The 25,294-nt window shown below is 28.9% G+C and overlaps 5 protein-coding genes across 15 annotated transcripts; 3 read left to right on the top strand and 2 right to left on the bottom strand.

Annotated features, from left to right (window-relative positions):
- The first annotated feature begins 1,780 nt into the window (after positions 1-1,780).
- Positions 1,781-5,734, top strand: LOC122632061 (pre-mRNA-processing factor 6). Its single transcript, XM_043818477.1, has 9 exons — positions 1,781-2,004; positions 2,132-2,191; positions 2,478-2,604; positions 2,689-3,239; positions 3,340-4,120; positions 4,202-4,417; positions 4,527-4,868; positions 4,950-5,293; positions 5,374-5,734. Exons 1-9 carry the CDS (start codon positions 1,910-1,912, stop codon positions 5,651-5,653), a joined length of 2,796 nt encoding a protein of 931 aa, XP_043674412.1. The 5' UTR covers positions 1,781-1,909; the 3' UTR covers positions 5,654-5,734.
- A 406-nt stretch (positions 5,735-6,140) lies between these two features.
- LOC122632060 (serine/threonine-protein kinase mTOR) lies at positions 6,141-14,992 on the top strand. Its single transcript, XM_043818476.1, has 6 exons — positions 6,141-12,529; positions 12,652-12,794; positions 12,872-13,012; positions 13,168-13,792; positions 13,944-14,124; positions 14,395-14,992. Exons 1-6 carry the CDS (start codon positions 6,307-6,309, stop codon positions 14,408-14,410), a joined length of 7,329 nt encoding a protein of 2,442 aa, XP_043674411.1. The 5' UTR covers positions 6,141-6,306; the 3' UTR covers positions 14,411-14,992.
- Positions 14,770-17,246, bottom strand: LOC122632066 (cytidine deaminase-like). The gene is made up of 2 exons (XM_043818494.1): positions 16,762-17,246; positions 14,770-15,278 (listed from the first exon to the last, which is right to left on the bottom strand). The coding sequence occupies exons 1-2, from the start codon at positions 16,796-16,798 to the stop codon at positions 14,881-14,883; spliced, it is 435 nt and encodes a 144-aa protein (XP_043674429.1). The 5' UTR covers positions 16,799-17,246; the 3' UTR covers positions 14,770-14,880.
- A 1,319-nt stretch (positions 17,247-18,565) lies between these two features.
- On the bottom strand, positions 18,566-22,115 carry LOC122632064 (TOM1-like protein 2). Of its 4 annotated transcripts, none has more exons than XM_043818487.1 (9): positions 21,973-22,115; positions 21,499-21,668; positions 20,960-21,241; positions 20,633-20,893; positions 20,216-20,513; positions 20,037-20,157; positions 19,755-19,941; positions 19,254-19,304; positions 18,566-19,061 (listed from the first exon to the last, which is right to left on the bottom strand). In XM_043818487.1, exons 1-9 carry the CDS (start codon positions 22,028-22,030, stop codon positions 18,867-18,869), a joined length of 1,623 nt encoding a protein of 540 aa, XP_043674422.1. In that variant the 5' UTR covers positions 22,031-22,115; the 3' UTR covers positions 18,566-18,866. The 4 variants fall into 4 exon arrangements, with proteins under 4 accessions (XP_043674422.1, XP_043674425.1, XP_043674424.1 ...); XM_043818490.1 differs by having other exon boundaries at positions 19,911-19,941; XM_043818489.1 differs by lacking the exon at positions 19,254-19,304.
- Positions 22,116-22,310: 195 nt separating this feature from the next.
- Positions 22,311-25,279, top strand: LOC122632062 (dynein regulatory complex subunit 3-like). 8 transcript variants are annotated; one of them, XM_043818485.1, is made up of 11 exons: positions 22,352-22,449; positions 22,699-22,777; positions 22,888-23,052; positions 23,127-23,410; positions 23,546-23,718; positions 23,792-23,949; positions 24,039-24,231; positions 24,310-24,511; positions 24,617-24,865; positions 24,933-25,009; positions 25,086-25,279. In XM_043818485.1, exons 4-11 carry the CDS (start codon positions 23,156-23,158, stop codon positions 25,231-25,233), a joined length of 1,455 nt encoding a protein of 484 aa, XP_043674420.1. In that variant the 5' UTR covers positions 22,352-22,449; positions 22,699-22,777; positions 22,888-23,052; positions 23,127-23,155; the 3' UTR covers positions 25,234-25,279. The 8 variants fall into 8 exon arrangements, with proteins under 8 accessions (XP_043674418.1, XP_043674419.1, XP_043674420.1 ...); XM_043818482.1 differs by having other exon boundaries at positions 22,885-23,052; XM_043818483.1 differs by lacking the exon at positions 22,699-22,777 and having other exon boundaries at positions 22,311-22,449; positions 22,885-23,052.
- Positions 25,280-25,294: the final 15 nt, after the last annotated feature.

The raw sequence follows: 25,294 nt of genomic DNA, 5'->3' as shown, positions 1-25,294 counted from the left end.
ATAATATTATATAAATATTAGTTAGATATATTCCATATATATTATACATTGTTTAAATAAATAAAAAATAATTAAAATCATATGTTATTTAAGCTTAATCGTTTAGAAGGTTACAGCTTCGATATTTTCTCGTCGGAATACAAAAGAAAACTATTTTAATAACTGTAAAAATAACTTGAGCATTCGTTTTTGTTGATATTACATACAGTCAATAACTCCGAGTTAAAAATATATATTTAGTGAAATATTAAATTAGAATTATTTTATGTTTAACGCGTGTTACGTACTATGTAATATTTAAGCGGATGTACTATTATTTAAATATCAGTTTATTATATTCCGTGTACTTATACATTGTTTAAATAATTATGAAATTGAAAATATAAATTATTTGTTTAACCATATGCAAAGAGAGAATTTCGATGTTTACTCATCGGAATGTAAAAGAATACTAATTCGAAAACTATCAAAGTCAGTTGAAAGCTCGTTTTAAAAATTATATTACAAACAATCAACAATCTCTAGTTTAAAATTTATTAAACTGTGTAACGTTTATAAAAATGGACAAACTAATTATTATAAATTATTATTATATAAGCATTAGAAATCAGTAAAGTTCTCTATAACATATATCATTAGTATATAAAATATAAAGAGAAATTTATCTAAAATTAATATTATCTTAGAAACTCTTTTATGAACTCTTTAATATAAACGATTGATTACATCTTTCCTTATTTTTATCGTAGATTCATCTGTTCAAAGCTCATTAAAATTCCTAAGTAAATTACCTTAGCTTCTTCGTGTGAACATTACAAAAGGCGTTTTCTTACGTTTGGAAATCGAAAAATTTGAACATTAGTTTATGCACATACAAGCAAGTAATCATCTACTTTACGAAGCCAAACATACACCACTCAAGCATATATATGAAAATCAGTAGTGGGATTACGAACTTCTACTCTTTCACCGTAGATTTCAAAAGGCGCCACTATATGGAACTTATTTTTTATGAAAAATGTTGAAAACAGTGTTTACGCCAACAATAAATATAAATGTAATACTTCATTGATTTTGATAAAGAAGATCTCATTTTAAAACCGAAGGTTTAAACGTGGAGATAACTTTTTCCAATTTAAAAAAAGAATTTATTTGTATACATAAACTATTCTCAAAAAAATACCATTTTTGATACAATTATTTTCAAAGAAAATAAACATCTTCGAAAATTGTCAAAAGTCATCTCCTAGTTTAAACTTTTATCTTTAAAATAATATCTTGTTCATCAAAATCGATCAAGGATTACGTCTGGATTCGTTGTTGGCATTAACCATTATAAAACCAGATGTGATGAAGAATCTTTAACTATGATAGAAGTTTCTAAAATAAATATCGAATTCAATATAAGATTATTTTTCTAACTATAACTTATATTTCTAACTAAAAATAGAAAAAACATTTGTTTCGTTTAAAATTCTAATTCAAAACGACTATAAAATAATTTGGCCAAATAAACATGGCGCTTCGATTGCAAATAAATATCCTTTATCTTTATATTTTATCTTTTTTTTAATTTATGAAAATGATTATTGAAATTGTTTACGATACATATTTATTATTTATCATTTCTAATTCTATTATTATACGTTTTGTATGTTCATATATGATTTATGGACAACTATCTCATCTCTTTATTTCATACACTGTCATGACCATAATATAAGATTCTGCATCCGTTCTGTATATCGTTAAGTTCATGCATGTTCGTGATTTTGTAGACACGCTTTGTATAGACGCGATCTAGTAGTAAACTTCGTGTGAAGTTTTACAGTTGTGTTGTTAATTTATTAATATTTAAGAAACTATTGTTAATAGTTCATTTTTGTATAGAAAATGCTATAAAATTAAAATGGCAGTTCCTTCTGTATCTTTATCACCGAGAAACAAGAAACATTTTCTTGGTGTACCAGCTCCACTTGGATATGTAGCTGGTGTTGGAAGAGGGTAATTTAAACGATACAATTTATTGCATTATTATATATAATATATATATATGTATATATATATATATACTGCAAAACTAAATAAAAAAAAATTTCTTAGAAATTCATTAAAATCTAATTTATTTTAGAGCCACTGGATTTACAACTCGATCTGATATTGGTCCAGCACGAGATGCTAATGATGTATCGTAAGTATTGCTTTATATAATAGAGGAATAGTATAAATAAGTGTTGAACAATTTAAAAGTCGAGATTAGAATGTATCAAGATTAATTTGTAAACTATATGATAATTTATTTTATTCATTCATTATAATATTCTATAGATATTGTTATTATGTTATTTGCCTTTGATTAATATAACGATTATAACAATATAACATAATAGTATTATAATTATTCTTATGATATTGATATCTTTATTCATGTAATATGTACTTTTAAGTTAATTATTTATTATCTTTAATATATATAGAGATGATAGGCATGCTCCACCTACAAAACGTACAAAGAAGAAAGAAGAAGAAGAAGAAGATGAAGAAGACTTAAATGATTCTAATTATGATGAATTCTCTGGTTATGGAGGTTCTCTTTTTAGTAAAGTTAGTACATGTATCTATTAGCAGTATTAACAGAATATTCGAAGTGTTATACATATTATCGTTAATATTTAAAAATACTTTTAGGATCCCTATGATAAAGATGATGAAGAAGCTGATGCAATTTATGAAGCAATTGATAAGCGAATGGATGAAAAACGTAAAGAATATAGAGAAAAACGTTTGAGAGAAGAATTGGAACGATATCGTCAAGAACGTCCTAAAATCCAACAGCAGTTTTCAGATTTAAAAAGAGAATTAGTTAATGTTACTGAGGACGAATGGAAAAATGTTCCTGAGGTTGGAGATGGTAGAAACAGAAAACAAAGAAATCCAAGAGCAGAAAAATTCACACCATTACCAGACTCTGTATTAGCAAGAAATTTAGGTGGTAAAACTTCTACCAGTATTGATCCATCAAGTGGTTTAGCATCTATGATGCCTGGCGTAGCTACACCTGGGATGCTAACACCAACTGGAGACTTAGATTTAAGAAAAATTGGACAAGCAAGAAATACCCTTATGAATGTAAAATTAAATCAAGTTTCTGATTCTGTAGAAGGACAAACTGTTGTTGATCCAAAAGGATATCTTACTGATTTACAGAGTATGATTCCAACATACGGTGGAGATATTAAGTAAGTAAATTTTGCTTATTTATTTAATTTGAATAATAATTTGATATATTGATAATTGATAAATTTGAATAATTAATTTATATTTTTGTTTATTTCTTAGTGACATAAAAAAAGCAAGATTATTATTGAAATCATTACGGGAAACAAATCCTAATCATCCTTCTGCTTGGATTGCATCTGCTCGATTAGAAGAAGTAACAGGAAAGGTTCAAGCTGCACGAAATTTAATAATGAAAGGCTGTGAAGTGAATCCAACATCTGAAGATTTATGGTTGGAAGCTGCAAGATTACAACCACCTGATACTGCAAAAGCAGTAATCGCTCAATCAGTGCGACATATTCCAACATCTGTCAGAATATGGATAAAAGCTGCAGATTTAGAAACTGAAGCAAAGGCAAAAAGAAGAGTTTATCGAAAAGCTCTCGAGCATATTCCGAATTCTGTTAGATTGTGGAAAGCAGCAGTTGAATTGGAAGAACCAGAAGATGCTCGTATTCTTCTTAGTCGAGCTGTAGAATGTTGCCCAACTAGTGTTGATTTATGGCTTGCTTTAGCCAGATTAGAAACCTATGATAATGCAAGAAAAGTTCTTAATAAGGCTAGAGAAAATATACCAACTGATAGACAAATCTGGACTACAGCTGCTAAGTTAGAAGAAGCTAATGGGAATAAACACATGGTAGAAAAAATTATTGATCGAGCTATATCTTCCTTAAGTGCAAATGGAGTTGAAATTAATAGAGAACATTGGTTTAAAGAAGCTATGGAAGCAGAAAAAGCTGGAGCAGTACATTGCTGTCAAGTAATTGTTAAAGCCATTATTGGTTTTGGTGTTGAAGAGGAAGATAGGAAACATACTTGGATGGAAGATGCAGAGACTGTAAGTTATTGTAATTGTTATATTATGTTTATTAATTTTTCGTACATAAAATAAGCATAAACAAAATTTTACACATTCTAGTGTGCGCAACAAGGAGCATTAGAATGTGCAAGAGCAGTATATGCATATGCACTAACGACATTCCCTAGTAAGAAATCTATTTGGTTACGAGCAGCTTATTTCGAAAAAACATACGGTACACGGGAATCTTTAGAATCCTTGCTACAAAGAGCAGTTGCACATTGTCCTAAAAGTGAAGTACTCTGGCTTATGGGAGCTAAGTCTAAATGGTTGGCTGTAAGTATTTATGATTATATCTTTTTCTTTTAAATATAAATTACTTTTAATTACTTTTATTTTCTATTATATTGTTCATAATCTATATCCCTTTTATTATGTATTATAGGGAGATGTACCTGCAGCAAGAGGTATCTTATCTCTAGCTTTTCAAGCAAATCCAAATTCCGAAGAAATTTGGTTAGCAGCTGTGAAATTGGAATCAGAAAATGCAGAATATGAAAGAGCACGACGTTTGCTAGCAAAAGCTAGAGCATCTGCTCCTACACCAAGAGTAATGATGAAGAGTGCCAAGTTAGAATGGGCTCTTAATAATCTTGAGGCAGCTTTACACCTTTTAAAGGAAGCCCTTGAAGCATTTGAAGATTTTCCTAAATTATGGTTAATGAAAGGACAAATTGAAGAACAACAAGGAGATTTAGACAAAGCATTAGAAACTTATAATCAAGCTGTAAATAATTATATTTTTATACTCTATTGTATTCGTTTTATTTTCTATTAGAAATTTATATTTACTTTTCAATATTTTCAGATTAAAAAATGTCCGAATTCAATTCCTTTGTGGCGTTTATTGGCACAATTAGAACATAGAAAAAATCAAGTAACAAAAGCTAGATCAGTTTTAGAAAAAGCACGACTACGTAATCCCAAAAATGCAGAATTATGGCTTGAAGCTATTAGAAATGAATTAAAATCTGGCGGTGTACGTGATATGGCACATACTTTAATGGCAAAAGCATTACAAGAATGTCCTACATCAGGATTACTTTGGGCAGAAGCAATCTTTATGGAATCACGGCCACAAAGAAAAACAAAAAGTGTTGATGCCCTTAAGAAATGTGAACATGATCCACATGTTCTTCTTGCGGTATCAAAGTAAGATTTTATTATGTACCTGTAAATTTTTATAATGATTAATATTTCTAATTATATTAATTATGTATTATTTGTTATAGATTATTTTGGTGTGAACACAAAATTTCTAAGTGCAGAGATTGGTTCAATAGAACTGTTAAAATAGATCCAGATTTAGGAGATGCATGGGCTTATTTTTATAAATTTGAACTTTTAAATGGAACTGAGGAACAACAAGAAGAAGTTAAAAAAAGATGTATTGCCGCAGAACCACACCATGGTGAAAATTGGTGCAGAGTATCCAAAAATATTGTAAATTGGTGTTTGAGTGTGGATCAAATTTTGATAATAGTTGCGAAAGATTTAAAAATCCCTATATAAAGTAATTGAACTGTACATTATATGAATATATAAAGTAATATCACATTTTTTGCACAATATATGCATATTGTACATATTTAAGTAAAAAGAATTATATTCATTTAAATAAACTTAAAAATCAACTACTTTGATAATATAATAACAAAGTAAAAATAGACCTTATTATATTTACTTCTTTTTTTTTTTAATTTTTCTAATATCTCTATTTTGTAAATATAAATAATATATGTATAAACCACGTATACAGTAATTCAATTTATAATTTGTATTGCACTTCCCTCATTCTTTTAAGAGAAATAATTTAACAAATAAAACAAAACCTTCAAAATTCATGTAAAAAATATTTTCAATAATTTCTTTTCATTCTTTCTGTTTTTAGAAACTCCAAAACATATATGACATGGTACGAATAAATATTATTGTAAAGTCAAGGTTATGTTTTCAAGTAACTAGAGCTTAAGCCCAGCTACCATGATATATTGATTTTACAAAGCGCCTCTGAAAGCACTCGCATGGAAACAAAATGTTTTAACATAACCTTAAAGTGTCTTTCTTTTCGATGCAGAACTTAGTATACCAGTATTTTAAAAACTTGTCTCGCACAAATACATTCGAGAAAATAAAAGCTTGATGATGTATTAATAATTGCAAACATGACAAATACACTTGTACAACAATATGTTCAACGACTTAAGTCAAGACATGAAGAAACACGTACTAAAGCAGCAAAGGATTTATGTTTTTATGTTAAAACAGAACTACGTGAGGTTTCTCAAGAAGAGATTACAGCATTTATGGATGAATTCAATCATCATATATTCGAAATGGTATCTAGTTCTGATATGAATGAAAAAAAAGGTGGTATATTAGCTATAATTTGTCTTATTGGAGCTGATGTTGGTAATATAAATACACGCACTATAAGATTTGCAAATTATCTGCGAAATCTTTTACCATCTAATGATGTTGGAGTTATGGAATTGGCTGCAAAAACTGTTGGCAAACTAGCATTAGTTTCTGGAACATACACAGCAGAATATGTAGAATTTGAAGTAAAACGTGCCTTCGAATGGCTTGGAGGAGATAGGCATGAAGGAAAACGTCATGCAGCTGTACTTGTATTGAGAGAACTTGCCGTATCAATGCCAACATATTTTTTTCAACAAGTTACTCCTTTTTTTGATCTTATATTTAATGCAATACGTGATCCAAAACCTGTGATACGAGAAGGTGCTGTTGAAGCTTTGAGAGCAGCGCTTGTTGTTACTGCTCAAAGAGAAACAGCAAAACAAATGCATAAATCACAATGGTACAAGCAGTGTTATGATGAGGTAATGGCAGGATTTGAAGAAGTATATGCAAGAGAAAGAGGTGTCAACAGAGACGATAGAGTACACGGTTCGTTATTAGTATTAAATGAATTACTAAGATGTAGTAATGTACAGTGGGAAAGAAATTATGAAGCTTTAATGGAAAGATTAAATTGTTCTGCACAACAAAATGAAAATGACATACAATCATTAATGCCTAGATTAAAAACAACAATAGTATCTAAATGGGCAGGAACATCTCAAAATTCTTGTGGACCTCAACATGCATTATATCCAATACATGAGTCAGCAGTTTGTCGATGTTTAATGCAAGAGAGATTGGACGATATTTACACGGATGTGATGAATCAAAGAATATCAAGAAATCCACATATTCAACATGCATTAATGATGTTATTACCAAGATTAGCAGCATTCAATAAGCAAAAATTTACACAGGACCATTTAAAAGAATCTATGGCCTATCTTTTAATGACCTTAAGAGCTCGTGAGAAAGATAGATATGCAGCATTTATGACTATTGGTTTTATAGCTGTTGCAGTTGAAGATTCTATAAAACCATATCTTCCAAAAATTATGGAAGTTATAAAATGTTTATTACCATCGAAAGAAACACCTAATAAAAAACGTGGTACATCTTTGGAACCTGCCGTATTTATATGTATTACTCTTTTAGGTCATGCTGTAAAGCGCACTATTGCATCTGATGTGAGGGATCTTTTAGAACCAATGTTAGCAACTGGATTAAGTCCTATTCTGACAACTTCTCTTAGAGAGTTGGCACACAGTGTACCATCTTTAAAACCAGACATATCGCAAGGTCTCTTACGAATGTTATCTCAAGTTTTAATGCAAAAGCCATTAAGGCATCCTGGAGCACCTTGGACTGTAGCTAGCCCTGTATCCATGCCATCAACAGAAGTAGATGTTCCTTCTACAGTTCTTGCATTAAAAACACTTGGCACATTCAATTTTGATGGTAATCCTTTATTACAATTTGTGAGAAGGTGTGCTGATCATTTTTTAACATCAGAACAGCCAGAAGTTCGACTAGAGGCTGTAAAAACATGTTCTCGATTACTGAGGTTGGCACTAAATCAACCAGGACCTACAGTAACTAACACTGTCTCTACAGTTCTTGGAAAATTATTAGTCGTAGGAATTACAGATACAGATTCTGATGTACGAAAATCAGTTTTAGCTTCACTAAATGATTCATTTGATATTCATTTAGCACAGGCAGAAAATTTATCTGCATTATTTATTGCTATGAATGATGAGATGTTTGACATAAGAGAACAAGCAATCAGAACTATAGGACGACTCAGTAATATGAATCCTGCTTATGTGATGCCATCCCTTCGTAAGACACTTATACAATTCCTCACGGAATTGGAACATTCTGGAATGGGTCGTAACAAAGAACAAGCTGCCCGTATGTTGGATGAACTAGTAGTCAGTGCACCACAACTTATTCGACCATACATGGAACCAATTTTAAAAGTTCTTGTTCCAAAATTAAAGGAAGCAGAATCAAATCCAGGAGTAATATTAGCCATACTCCGTGCTATAGGAGATTTAGCGGAAGTTAATGGTGCTGAAATGCAGCAATGGATGCCTGAATTATTATCAATTTTACTTGAAATGTTGGTAGATGCCAGTTCACCAGAGAAAAGAGGCGTTGCTTTATGGGTTCTTGGGCAATTAGTTGGAAGTACAGGTCATGCAGTAAAACCATACATGCAATATCCATCTCTATTAGATGTACTTATTAATTTTTTGAAAACAGAACAACAGCCAGCTATCAGAAGAGAAACTATTAGAGTTCTTGGATTATTAGGAGCTTTAGATCCATATAAACACAAAATGAATCTTGGTCAAATAGATTCACAATTAGATACACTTACATCAATGGCTGATACTAAAAGTGAAATAGAAAATACGCAAGATTTGACAACGAGTGAAATGTTGGTAAATATGTCATCATCTACCTTAGAAGAATATTACCCTGCAATAGCCATCGCTACTCTTATGCGAATCATCCGTGATCCTACGCTATCTCAACATCATACAATGGTAGTACAAGCTGTGACCTTCATATTTAAAAGTCTTGGTATTAAATGTGTTCCGTACATTTCTCAAGTAATGCCAAGTTTCTTGAATGTTGTACGTACAGCAGATGTAAATTTTCGAGAATATTTATTTCAACAACTGGCTATTCTTATCGCTATTGTGAAACAGCACATTCGAAATTATCTCGATGACATATTTAATTTAATTAAAGAATTTTGGATTGTGAATAGCCCTCTACAAAGTACACTTATTCTTTTAGTTGAACACATTGCAATAGCTTTAGGTGCAGAATTCAAAATTTATTTACCACAGTTAATGCCACACATATTAAGAGTATTAACACATGATACCAGTAAAGACCGTGCAGTAACAGTAAAGCTGTTACTTGCATTACAAAAATTTGGGAATAATCTTGATAATTATCTTCACTTAGTTCTTCCACCAATTGTGAAGTTATTTCATGCAACTGACTGCCCTATAGCAGTGAATAAAGTTGCATTGGAAACAGTAGACCATTTAGCTGATACATTGGATTTCACTGATTTTGCATCAAGAATCGTTCATCCATTAGTACGAACATTGGATCAATGTCCAGAATTACGAAGCACAGCAATGGATACACTCTGTGCACTTTTGATACAATTGGGAAAAAAATATCAAATTTTTATTTCATTAGTTCAAAAGGTCATGACAAAGCATAGAATTATTAATCCTCACTATGATGTCTTAGTTGATAAAATTCTTACAGAATCAACTGTTGCAGACAGTGAAGATTTCTTGTTAATGAGACATCGACATTCAAGAAATAAAAATCGTGATTTATCTTTAACATCATCAGATACAGCAACTATAAAGCGATTGCACGTATCAGCTTCAAATTTACAAAAAGCTTGGACAGCAACTCGCAGGGTATCTAAAGATGACTGGCTTGAATGGTTAAGAAGTCTTTCCATTGGTTTGCTTAAGGAATCTCCATCTCCAGCATTAAGATCATGTTGGGCTCTTGCACAAACTTATTCACAGTTACCACGTGACTTATTTAATGCTGCATTTGTTTCTTGTTGGACCGAACTTAATGACACATATAGAACAGAATTGATTCAAACACTTCAACAAGCATTAATGGTACCAGATCTTCCTGAAATAACTCAGACAATTTTAAATTTGGCTGAATTTATGGAACATTGTGACAAAGGACCACTACCATTAGATAATAAAATCTTAGGAGAAAGAGCCATGCATTGTCGTGCTTATGCCAAAGCATTACATTATAAAGAAGATGAATTTCATAAAAGTAGAAATAGTAATGTATTTGAATCTTTAATTTCAATTAATAACAAACTCCAACAAAAGGAAGCTGCAGAAGGTTTACTTGAATATGTTATGAATCAGTACAATCAGCAAGATCTCAAAGTTCAAATACGTTGGTATGAAAAACTTCATAATTGGGATAAAGCACTTCATTTATATAAAGAACGTTTAGAAAGTGACCCTGCAGATGTGGAATCTACTTTGGGTGAAATGCGTTGTTTGGAAGCACTTGGAGAATGGGGACAATTACATGATGAGGCTACAAAACAATGGTTGATTCAGAATGACGAAATAAAACAAAGAATGGCTAGAATGGCAGCAGCAGCTGCATGGGGTTTGGGTCAATGGGAAAGTATGGAAAAATATATCTCATTGATACCAAAAGATACTCAAGATGGGGCTTTTTACAGAGCAGTATTAGCAATACATGATGAACAATATGACGTTGCTCATCAACTTATCGATAGTGCTAGAGATTTATTAGATACAGAATTAACTGCTATGGCTGGTGAAAGTTATCAAAGAGCTTATAATGCTATGGTGGAAGTTCAAAAATTAGCAGAATTAGAAGAGGTAATACAATATAAACTCGTTCCAGAAAGAAGATCTACTATTAAATCTATGTGGTGGGAAAGACTTCAAGGTGGGCAAAAAATTGTCGAGGATTGGCAAAAAATAATACAAGTACATACTTTAGTAGTTTCTCCACAAGAAGATATGTATACATGGCTTAAATATGCTAGCCTTTGTAGGAAGAGTGGTAGTTTAATGTTGTGTCATAAAACATTAGTAATGTTATTAGGTGTAGATCCTTCATTAACACCAGATCAGCCTTTACCAACAACGCATCCACAAGTAACATTCGCTTATTGTAAACACATGTGGGTAGCAAACAAACGAGAAGAAGCATATAATCAACTGCAAAGATTCGTGCAAAATTCTTTACAACCTGCAATAGTGTCTGTAATAAATCAAGAGAATGAAAAAATACAGGATGCAAGAAAAAGATTGCTTGCAAGATGTTATTTAAAACTGGGAGAATGGTTAGAAGCTTTACAGGGTATAAATGAACATTCTATACCTGCTGTATTATCTTATTATGCTGCTGCAACAAAACATGACCCAACATGGTATAAAGCATGGCATGCTTTCGCTTATACTAACTTTGAAACTGTACTGTTTTATAAACATCAACAAGGTGATTCTAATATTGAGAATGCACCCAGCAATGGAACACGTAATAATCTTTCTAGCCCACAATATGTGTCACAATTCACTGTTCCAGCTGTAGAAGGATTTTTTAGATCAATTAATCTTTCACATGGAAACTCTTTACAAGATACACTTCGGTTACTTACATTGTGGTTTGATTATGGTCAATGGCCTGAAGTATATGAAGCTATTGTGGTAGGTATCAGATTAATAGAAATTAATACGTGGTTACAAGTGATACCACAGCTCATTGCGAGAATAGATACACCTAGAACTTTAGTTGGACGATGTATTCATCATCTTCTTATTGATATTGGAAAAACACATCCACAAGCATTGGTGTATCCATTAACAGTTGCTTCAAAAAGTGCAAGTCATGCTAGAAAAACAGCAGCAAATAAAATTCTAAAGAGTATGTGTGAACACAGTCCTACTTTGGTTCAACAAGCTATGATGGCAAGTGATGAATTAATTAGAGTTGCGATTTTATGGCATGAATTATGGCATGAAGGATTAGAAGAAGCCAGCAGATTATATTTTGGAGAAAAAAATGTCAAGGGGATGCTTGATACATTGGAACCATTACATGCAATGTTAGAAAGAGGTCCACAAACTTTGAAAGAAACATCCTTTAATCAAGCTTATGGAAAAGATTTAATGGAAGCACAAGAATGGTGTCATAGATATAAAGCTTCAAGAAATGTGAAAGATTTAAACCAAGCATGGGATGTGTATTATCATGTATTTAGAAGAATATCAAGACAATTACCACAGTTGACTAGTTTAGAACTTCAATATGTAAGCCCAAAATTGCTTCTTTGTAGAGATTTAGAATTAGCTGTGCCTGGGAGTTATAGTCCAGGTCAGCCTATAGTCAGGATAGCAAGTATTCATAGCTCAATGCAAGTGATAACAAGCAAACAACGACCAAGAAAGTTATGTATTAAAGGTGAAGTATTTTTATTTATACTACTATTTTTTCATATACTATGTCAATATATCAACACACATAAGGCAAAATATTTTTTAAAAAATAGTTATACTAATGTGTCACGTTTAAAACTCTTTTAGGTAGTAATGGTAAAGATTACATGTTTCTACTAAAAGGACATGAAGATCTTAGACAAGATGAGCGTGTAATGCAGTTGTTTGGTTTAGTAAATACACTTTTATTACATGATCCAGATACTTTTAGAAGAAATCTTACTATCCAGGTATGCTATTAAACAAAATGTATACTAAATATATTAAAGTATGTATACTATTTATCTGTTTTGACATACTTTGTTAGAGGTATGCAGTAATTCCATTATCAACAAATAGTGGTCTCATCGGTTGGGTACCACACTGTGATACATTGCATACTTTAATCAGGGATTACAGAGAAAAAAAGAAAATATTACTAAATATAGAACATAGGATAATGCTAAGAGTATGTAAAATTACAGTATTAATTTAATGTAATATATATTAATGTAATATAATTTAGTGTGTGTGTGTGTGTGTGTGTGTGTGTGTGTGTGTGTGTGTGTGTGTGTGTGTTTATATCTTATAGTTTGTATTTACAAAAATATATGCTTTTTATAGATGGCACCAGATTATGAACATCTTATGCTTATGCAAAAGGTTGAAGTTTTTGAACATGCTCTAGAACATACTCATGGTGATGACTTATCACGGCTTTTATGGTTGAAGTCACCGTCAAGCGAAGTGTGGTTCGATCGTAGGACGAACTATACGCGTTCTCTTGCTGTTATGTCTATGGTTGGTTACATACTTGGCCTTGGAGATCGCCATCCATCCAATTTAATGTTGGATCGCTTAAGTGGCAAAATTCTTCATATTGATTTTGGAGATTGTTTTGAAGTTGCAATGACTCGTGAAAAATTCCCTGAGAAGATACCATTTCGCTTGACACGAATGTTAATAAATGCTATGGAGGTCACAGGCATTGAAGGCACATACAGAAGAACTTGTGAATCAGTAATGTCTGTACTACATCGTAACAAAGATAGTTTAATGGCTGTATTAGAAGCTTTTGTTTATGATCCTCTTTTAAATTGGAGATTAATGGATAATACAGCACTAAAGGGCAAGAGATCTGATGCACAAGGAATGAGTTCTAGTAGTAGCCAGGAACATGGAGATGTTCTAGATTCTCTTACAGCTACTTTACCAAAGAAGGGTGTGCCATGTAGTGTTGAAAACGGAGGTAATTATAATTTCTGCTATAATTGCAAATTTAATTTAATCAAGTTTTCAGCTTTTAATATAGTAATCAGTATGTACAGTTTTTTATTTGAATTTTTCATAAATACTTAATTAATCCATTGATTACCAATTTGTAAACATATTTTCTGTAGGTGATAATAATCAACCAGAAGCGTTAAACAAAAAGGCTTTAGCTATTATAACAAGAGTGAGAGACAAATTAACAGGACGTGATTTTTCGCATGAAGAATCACTGAGTGTTCAACGTCAAGTGGATTTACTGATTCAGCAGGCTACCAATAATGAAAACCTTTGCCAGTGTTACATTGGATGGTAAGTATTTCTTTTATTAAATATCATTTAAATGGAAACAGTAAAAAGAATTTTTTATCTTACATACACGCATGCGCGCGTGTACATACACTCGTATGTGTATTTTATATATATATATATATAATATAATATAAATTGTATTATAGTTCATACACTTATAAAGTAGTTTTTTTATAATCACTCACAATTGATATTAAATGATTTCATATAATAAACATTATTTTGTACAGACAATATAAAATTGAAAAATATTTATGTTATTTTTTTCAGGTGTCCATTTTGGTAAATTATATATTACAATAATAAAATCTGAAGTGACTATTGTAGCTCCAGTGCTTTTTCTGCACGTGCAATGCAAATGATAACAAATGATAACAAAATAGATGTAATATTTACTTTAATTTAATGTGTAATCCAAACTAGATCAAATTATAAATATTTCTTTGAGAGTTAATTATACTATTAATTTTTTTTTCTATAAGTAGAAACAAGGCTATTTAAAAAAGAAAAATATTACAGTAAATGCAGTGTAGACTGTTTGCGTATAAGTAAATGAAACATTTTACAAAAACAATTTACACTGCATTAATTTTGTATGTAAAAATATATATTCAGGCTATTCAAGTTAATGTATAAATAAGCATATTAAGTAATATCCATGTATATAATTTCATTAGTTATTATAGGACCCCATTTTTATGTTCTTATTTTTATCTTAATTATGTCACAGAGTTATGTTATAAGATAACAAAATATTTAATTTTTCACATCTGGACTGAATGCAAAGGGAAGTAAATCGTTTAATGTAGTCCGTAATACATCTTTCATATCAGACTTTGCACAATAAATAGTTACATTACCAAACTCAGCAATAGCTTGTCGACACATGCCACAAGGTGTGGTAAATTTATTTTCTTGATCTGCTACTACCGCTAATATTTTAAACTTTCTTTTCCCTTCCGATATTGCTTTTGCGATAGCTGTTCTTTCTGCACATATTCCAACAGGATATGATAAATTTTCCACATTACATCCTTTAATGATTGTCCCATCGGTACAAAGTATTGCAGAACCCACTTTAAAGTTGCTATAAGGTGCATATGAGTATTCTCGTACAATTGCACTTTGTTTTATTAACTCTTGACTGTCTGAATCTATAAAATAAAACATATAATACAAGATAATTTTTTAATTCCAAACTTTTAAACTGATTTTAACTTTTAATTTTTCCTATCTTATAGTATAGATAAAAAATATAAAATTTATTTATTTTGCATGTAGGTTTTAATTTATTAAATTCTTTTATTTCATTATAATAGAATGTTACAGTAATTATATATTTAAAAAAATTTTTAGAAATCTTAAAAAGATATCTTCTACTAATGATATGATCAAACAATTAAAATAACACACCAATGTATATGTGACACTGAAATAAACTTGTATATACATAATAGAAAAAAAAGAAAAAGCATCCATAAAATCTTAATTTGTTATCATTAAAATAGATGTATTTGCATTTGTGAGAGAGATATCTTATAAATGCAAAAATTTATTATGAACTTTTATGTTTATAACTATTTGTATATATATACTAATAATGCAAAATAAGATTTCTTAGATAAAATAGATGGTAAAAAAATTCCTGTTTTTTATTGGAATCCGTAGTTAATAAATATATATGCATATGAAATATCTTTAAGTAAAAAAGAAATGTACATTCAATATCTTAATGTAAATAAATTATTCTTAAAATTTTTAAATTTTATTACGGATAATGTACATTATCATGCACTTGTATCATGCTGTTTTTTTAGTGCAAAAATTTGACAAATTATAACAATTACTTTATCATTGCTATATTATTTGTTCTTCTTCCTTTTTTCTTCGACAAAAATTCATGAATTCCCAATAAATTAAATAATATCAGATTCTGTTTATATAATAATTTATGTAATAGAAAAATTGAGATTACAGGATAAATTTACATAAAATTTAAATGTATATATCTCAACTATGTATTTGTCAATTTTATTAAATTGTGATATAATCATATGAAATAAATATATGTGATAATAAATAAAATATGTGATATTTCATTTTAAATTGCACAATTTCACTTATAAAAAAGCAATATGTAACAGAAAATTGCTTTTAAAGACTTCTTTTAAAGAACTTTCTATCATTATATTTTTCTGAATTATTTTACATAAATAGCATTATTATCTTATTAATAAAGTGTAGTTTAAAAAGAAAGATTATAGAAAAAGGGAACCGTTTTAATATCTTCAATGAAAAGTAATTTATAAATAGTAATTTATAATTTTAATCGTGCAAAGTACAATAAATTTTCTTTTCATTTTTCTTATGACATGATTTGAGACAATTAAATTATATGTAAACAAATGACTTGTAAACTTACGTTAACTTTCCTATATGAAGGAAAATATAATATAGCAAGCATTAAATAAATGTAAACTTACTGACAGTGATAGTAAGTTAGTAAGAAATAGATTTATATTGCATGCATATAAACATCAAAAAAGGAAAATATAAGGGTAAAAATCAACGTTTTGTACATGTACAATTATTTCCACGAAATTCTATGACAATAGTATTAAAATATCACTTAATTACCAAGCGATGTAAAATCGACAATTTCTCCGTGATTCATTATGCTAACACAGTTGATTTCTTGACTTAAATTTCTTGAAAAAATTTCTTTGTAGAAATTAATAAAACAAATTTTTACAATTGAATATGTAAAAGTTTGGAGTATATATACCCGAGTATATCACAAGTAAATACTGATATATAAAATGACGTCACGCCAAGCTGACGCAACTGATGTGTAATAATATATTTATGGCTATAGATACGTACAACAAACAGCATATATGGATATATGCTATTCAAATTAAACGAATACATCAACAAGATTAACTGTAAATTTAATTGTCTGTTTTATTTGCTTTTATAATTTATATCCTTTTAATATACATCTTTTAATATGTATATATAATAAGATAATTGAAGAGAGATACCGAATAATTATGCATGTATAGCCATTAATTTACTATAATGAGGATTCTTTCTTGTTTTCTCTTATCATGCAACCGAATTTGTATTTTTCTACGTTATGTTATTAAGATTTTTCTTATATTTCAAAATCGTAATATTTTGTATACAAATACGTTGACATACTACTCGTACACAATCGAATTGCGTATTTACGTATCGATAATCTGACAACTTTCACCTATCGATACTTACTTATTTGATTATTAGTGATTATAACGAATGTTATATAAACGTTCGAGTTAATATATGAAAATAATTAATAAATAATCAAGTACTATAAATAAAAGTCATACACGAGTAAAGAAAGATATTTTTGATTTATTGCATTTTAACCTGTCGTTAATATTTTTTGATAATACGAAATAAACTTGTTTAAAAGTGCTTTTCCATATAAAAATTCATATACATACTTTACATTGTAATGTTACTATATGAACTTTAATAATTATATAAACTATTTGTCCACGAATAACTTAATAATAGGCCTTTTCCCTTTTTTTTTTTTTTTAATAGCGAGGATAGATTATAAAGAGATGTATCTTATTTAGGAACAATAACAATTCTCTATTCAAATTGTATTGTATTATTTATGTATCGATTATGTTATATAAGATGCGTATATAAAACGTAGAATGTATATGAGAAAAAAATTAAGAAAATATTTGCAATAAAATTTTATCATTTCGTTTGTTTACATGTGCAAATAACAATTAAAGACTATTATAAATTAATATAAAAATGATATATAAATTAATATTATTGTGCACATATTTAACAATATATAACATGCAATAAAAGAAAAGATATTAAAAACTAAAATTACCATTCATGTTGTCCTTATGATTGTAACATAATATTGCATATTAGAGGAATTTTCTTACATTCTTTTTGTAGAATATACATAAGTTCTACTTTTAGAATAATTTTAATAATAAACTTTACTAATCGACATTAGTGGCATAAAGAATATTACTAATGTAACAATAATAATCATTATAATAATATACAAAATAACTATAATGATTACCAAGTTATAATTCATGATTCTATACAAAATTTTAAATAGGAGAGCATTTGTAATTTACTTTAACATAGAAAAATATTTTCATTAATATTTGTCAGATGATCTATTAAATATGATACTTAATGTTCCACGCTTCAGTAATTAATAAAATAAATGCAACCTCACATAAAATTGCATTCTTATGGATATAAGGTAGTGCAAGGGATATGCATTGCTGTTTATATTTTTTTCTTTTTAAATTTAATATAATTTTGTAAATATAGGATTTTCTATATATACAAATAAGACAAAATTAATACTTTTTATCATTCTACTAAAGAAGTTGCACAATTAACATACATTTTCTTTAGATTTCTATTTTATCATTACTTATCCATTATAAGTAAGAATCTATAACAAAAATATTCCAATACATACTGCGTGGTACTACACTTGTTAAGTACGTAAAAAAAGCAAATTTAATGCATAATGCTTTTGCCTCTCTTTCCTGATTTCTTATTTCTTTTTTTGCATTTAATTGATTAAATTAATATGAACATTAATATAACAGATGCAGGTAGAGGCATTTGAGACTTGAATTAGTATAGAGTTGTGTTGTCTTTTATCACCTGCTTTAAAAGAGATTTGACAGCAACATTTACAGAGCAAATAAAGATTTATCTTGATCTTTATTAATTTGACGTTGAATATTTGGATTTCCAGAATTTGAAGTATTTGATGGAGTTGTTGTAGTTGAAAGTGTAGGAAGAGCTTCAGCAGCAGCTGCTCGCTCTGCTAAAAAACGTTCAAACTCTGATGATGTTAAAGATTCTTGGTCACCTTGTACAGCAGGCTGTAACATTCCATATGACACAATATCTATTTTATATTACTGCAAAACGATCATCAAGTTGTTATTCTATAATGTTGAATTGAGACTTAACATTTATATATTAGAAAATCTTGTTCTCACCTGTTCCAAATCCTTTGAAACACTTTATTAAGATTAAAAGATTTAAATATTAGATGAGAACACATCACTCACCGTATGACTAAGCCAAGCTGCCATTTCACTGAATTCTGATTCCCGGTTGAGCTAAGCATTTAAATCAAAGACGAACATTGAACAAAACAATAAATTTATACATAATAATATTATATATAAATAAATATAAATAAAAAAAGAAAGAATAAGGAAACATAACATTACATATAAAGCTATGCGAAGCGGTAACATTTTACAATAATACTGTACCTTCGTTTTCTCAGGTAAATAGAGATTTTTTTACTTTTATGTTGGGAGACTAATGATGTTATTTTAAGTTAGATCTAGTAATGTTATTTCAAGTTTACAGGATCTTTTTCAGTCTTGATATAAAATTATAATTATTTTTTGCTATTATAAATAATTAGTGAAATAATTACTACATAGAATTGCATTATTTACATCATGTAAATTCCTGTAAACTTGTGGGATTTTGTAATGATATTACTATTAATGATAATACTGTGACTTAGCTTAAGAAGGATAAGGAGCATTACGCACAGTAGTAGTAGTAGGAGCAGCAACAGCAGCAGCAGCAGCAGCAGCAGCAGTAGTAGTAGTAGTAGTAATAGTAGTAGCAGTAGTAGAAGCAGTTTGGTGGGTATACTTAGGATTGTTACGATTGAGAATTGCTGAACTTAGACTTCCTCCGCTCACCTGTTCCATATTGTCTTCATATTTGCTGCCGCTACATAATAACATAATAACATTCTTAGTGTTATAATAATATCCAATATACATATATATGTGTATATATTATGAAAATATCAAAAAATGTTTCACCTGTTTTTTGTTGTCTCATATGTCGCATTGCGGGACTGTGCAAACATATCAAATTCATCATTATCTCCACCTTTCTTTTCTTTTTTTTCTACCCTAAGATTATCATCAGTTTCAGATATACCTGCAATCAAATAAGATTTAATAAAAGTTATTTTTGATATTATGAAATTTCAGCTTACCCATTCCTGCCACCTGCTTTTGTACAGTATCAATTTCATCTGACAAATCTATAAGTGAATCTGCCTCTTTTTTTGTTGACTCTGCACTCGAATCAATATTTGGTGGTTGACCTATTGTTTGAGCTAATATAGTACTTGCAGGTACAGCTTTATTTTTTGTATATCTTGAATAACGCAGGAACAAGTTATTGAGTTCATCATTTATACGCAATAATTCAGCTGTCATCTCATCATTAGCTAGTTTTCCAATTAAATCTACCACACGTTCTTGCATTGCTTTACATGTTGCATGCAATTCCTATAGATTTTATATATATATATATATATACATGTATCTTTGTGGAAATGTATATGAATTAGAAATTAATATGCGAAGCAAAACTAGTAAGTGATATTGCAATGGAATATATAACATACTGTTAATAATTCAAGATCTGCAGAATCTGGTGGTTGAGTAGAAGTTTGATCTGTCAAATATGTTAACATTTCTGATAAAACACGCATGTTGCCTTGCACAACATCCAGTTCACTTTGTAATTTTGCCAATTGTTGCTCATTCAATTGAGTTAACTGACTACATGATTGTAATTGCGATTGTTGTTGTATCACTGTAGAGTTGGAAATATGTTGATCATTTACAGGCAAATTTCCTGAGATTTGTTCTGTTTCAGGTACACTCTATAAAATATAATAAATAAGTTTATACAGTTTATAAGAATATAATTTATATTTGAAATATCTTACTCTTTGAGGGGTAATGATAGGTGCCATTGCATCCAAATCAGTCATCGGAAATAGTATGCCTTTTGCTTTTAATTCCTGATAGACTTGTACAACTCCTTGAGTATGCGGTTGATGACAGAATGTATCTGCCCATGTTTGAACAAGATTCAAAATTTTTTCCTGCACAGCAGTTGGTGGTTCATTTTTCGGTCCAATTAACTTAACCAATTCTTGTACGAATTCTCGTGAACAAGCAAGAGCATGAAAACGTTTTCCACAATTTTTCACGCAGGTTTCTAATACCTAAATCACAAATATTACATATAATAACTAGGATAAAAAAATATTAAAAATCAAACATTAGACATTCCTATAATAAAGTAAATCCAAAAATTTATATATATATATGTGTATGTGTTTCTATATATCAACATAACAATATAACATAATATCGATAGAATATAATACTTATGTCTGTAAAATTATACTTGTGTAATACTTATACTTATACAATACTTGTACAAGTTATTATATAAAAAATAAATGGATTTGATACTAACAGTAAGCGTATACATTACTATAGTATAATTTTTGCCAGCAGCTTGATTAAGCCTACGCTTAATTGCTTTAATAGCATCTCTAGGTCCATCTTCTGTCTCATTTATAATATCACATATCTCTATATTAAGTGCCCAATTTTCACTAGGCAAACCACCATCCGTAGCTTGCTCTGAAATACATAATCCAATTTCAAATATAAGAATGAGTGAAGAAATAATCCTCTTCATACAAATACATTTTTACTAATTTCTAACATTATAAAAATATCGAGGCAGAAGTGAAAAGAAACATCGTAACGTATAATAACGTTTCATCTAGAAAAGTAATATGAGAAGGTAAATCCACGTCTAATTGCATATGGATGTAACCATTGACCAATTATTATAATCAATGACGACGTAGATGAAATCGGCAGGATTAAACAATAATACGCATAATTCCACTCGAAATCTAAATTATCGAAGTTATCTTACCAATTTTTTGGCCCACTGGCGTTGAAAAGGGATTTACGTTGACTCCAAAAAATGACATGCTTGGTCGATGATCGGAAACAGTGTCAAATATAAATTATATTAGCCCGATTCAAGTGTACATATATCGCGCGCGTGTAAATCTTCGATAAGGGCGATATTCGTAATTCGCTACGAACAAGATCTTACACCGTTGAATGACAGAAGGCTGAATCATATGACCTACACAATGATAAGATAGAGATGTCAAAACGTAGGAAGACGATCGACACTAGATATGTAGCAGTCAGTTCATTCGAGCGTCTTGAGATGTGTACGATGATTGGCTTCAGTACCCTAGTGGCCTTCTACGATTCTCTTAACTACTCTCAATGCAGCTTGCTTTTATCCTTCGTTGATTGGATAAAAATTTCATCTATGAAATGCCTTATATCTGAAAATAATTCAAGCTTTTGCAATAATCAATTTTATCAATATATCGTACGAAATTTTTACCAAATATGCTTATTTTCCCAATAATCTAACAGTTATGTAATGATAGTATTATAACAATGCATGTTGCTAATCAAATTTCGTAATAGATGCATTATGGGAAGTGCAACGATATGGCGCGCTTTTTTGAAAGTAGAACTGTGCTTATACGTTATTAAATTAAATAATATTTTGATAAGTTTTTTTAGATTACATTGTTTTTCAAATTATTATTAAACTTAGTTGTTTATTTTTAAGAAAAACACAACAAAAAGATAGAAGAAAAAGTAATGATACAACTTACAGTTGCACGGCAACGTAATCGATATAATAATCGGTATTGAGAGTATACGAAACTAAACAAATTATATTTCTTTAATTTTTTTATGCGATTGTATTATTTATTTTTATTATTATATATTTTTTTGTGAACGATGTTTCAAGAAGACACCTCGATCGCTTCGAAAAGTATTTTAGAGCCTGGTGTAATAAATGAAGAACTTCTTATTAATTTGTCAATCGATCAAGGTCCTGAAGGTGATGCTGGAAAATATTTTCTTGAAGATGGTATTAAATTAGATGTTATCACGGAAATACGAATTGAATTTCTTAGTAAGTAATTATTTATGAAAAAGGATTAAAAATTTGATAACTTTATTTATAATATGTATATATATTTTACACAGATATTTTGAACATCGATCATCTTTGGGTAATGCCAAATTTGATAAAACTACATTTATCCAATAACATTATAGAAAAAATTGAAAATTTGGATGCGCTTGTTCATTTGAAAGAACTTAATCTATCTTTTAATCATATTAAAATAATGGAGAATCTAAACCATTTAATCAAATTAGAAATATTGTTACTTTTTAATAATCACATCTCTAAAATCGAGGGCATAGATAATTTGCATAAGCTGCACATTTTTAGTATTGGAAATAACCAAATAAAAGATTGGGAACATGTATAAAATCTATATATTATGTTTTATATATATTGTTTTATTATATATTTATATTAAATTTTGTAGCTTTTTTCCATATTCTTTTTCTAATAATTTCTTTAATTTTTTACTTAAATTATAATTATCAAATTGCAGGTCATTTATTTAAGACAATTTAAATATCTATATAGTTTTAACATAAATAATAATCCATGTTTGGATAAAGATGGATATCAAGAATATCTAATTGCATTTGTACCGCAATTAATCTATTATCAGTATAAAATGATTACTAAGGAAGAACGTCAATCTGCTATAATCAAACAACAGTGAATATGTTTTATGTTATATTACATATTACTTAAGACAATTATATATAATTTTCTATATTTTTTGTTTTAGACGTGTGATTAGTAATATAGAAGAGGAAGAAGCAAAAAAGAAAAAGCAATTGGAAGAACAGGAAGCATTTGAAAATTTACAGAATTTACTATCTAAATCTTATGTAGAATATTTAAACGATGATAACTTTTTCTGGCATATGTTTCTCGATGACAAAGGTATAATACACTATAATACTAATTATTTTAAACTAATTATTTTAAATTACTTATTTTAAACTAAAAGCTAAAATATTTTTATTTATTAGAAGGAAAAGATTTATCTGCAGTAAATAGTGATACAGAAAATGCTTTTGAGGAATATAGAAAAAAAATTTCTTCTATATGTTATGAATTTTCTGAAATAGGATTAGAGGAACAAGTTAAACGAGATAATGAAATTAAATTATTTAATGATATTGTTAATGATGGTAAAAGTAAAGTACAAAATGATTCAAAAGAGTAAAGTATAATTTTATTGTATTATACATACTATCTTAACTTAATTTATATTGATTTCATATTTATCTTTATCCTTAGTATAGTGGATGAGATATTAGAGGAAAAAATTAAAATATTCTCACAAATAAATCTATTATTTAATGTACTTGATGATGAAATGGATGAAATGGATGATAATGTAGAAGTAGTATACAATTGGTATATTCATTTCAATGATATGATATCTAAAACATGGACAAAATTAATGTCTAAAGAAGTTCTAATACATGATCAATTGGTAGTATGTATTACATAACAATAAAATTAAAAAAATGGGCAGTCTTTAAATTCTATAACTTGTTTTTTTATAATTCTATAATTATGATACTTTTCTATTATATAAAAGGAAATAAATGAAGTTTTTAAAGTAAATATGACAAATATGATCGAGCAATTTTTGGAGACTGCTCGAGAACACTTTTCACAAATGCGAAATGCTGAAGCAGACTACAATGATAACATAAATAGTATTATTTTGTATTATATCAGTACTTTTGAACATGAATCTAAACTTCCAAGTCATTTGTTAGATGTATGTGGAAATAAAGATATATTAAGTAATAATCTTGCAGCATCACATGATTTACATTTGCGTGTAAGTAAATCATTTAATATATTCATGTAAATGATAGTAGAAAAAAAAAATCCTTTTTTTATTGTAGGTCATTGATGCTAGGGAAGATCGTATGTTAAGTAGACTAAAAACATGGCAGAATGAATACTGTGAAGAGTTGTATAAGTATTAAAAATTTGTATCAGTAAATAATTCATTAAATACAGATCAAAGAGAATGATAGATTAATTTTTGTTTTTAGCAACGAAAATAACAGGCACCGTCAAAAAATTTTGGAGATTACCCATCTTCTACAAGATATACGTAAACAATTTCATTCATTAATATTATTACATCTACCATATTTTGAAATTAATAATTTTCCTAGTCTGACTATATCAGAAAAATGATCAATTGTAATAAAGAGAAGTAGGAATAAAAGCCATTTTATTTAAACAATGTATTTAAGCA

The sequence above is a fragment of the Vespula pensylvanica genome, chromosome 9 (genome assembly GCF_014466175.1).
Source record: "Vespula pensylvanica isolate Volc-1 chromosome 9, ASM1446617v1, whole genome shotgun sequence".
Taxonomy (NCBI): Eukaryota; Metazoa; Arthropoda; class Insecta; order Hymenoptera; family Vespidae; genus Vespula; species Vespula pensylvanica.
This window is presented reverse-complemented; position numbering and strand designations above follow the sequence as displayed.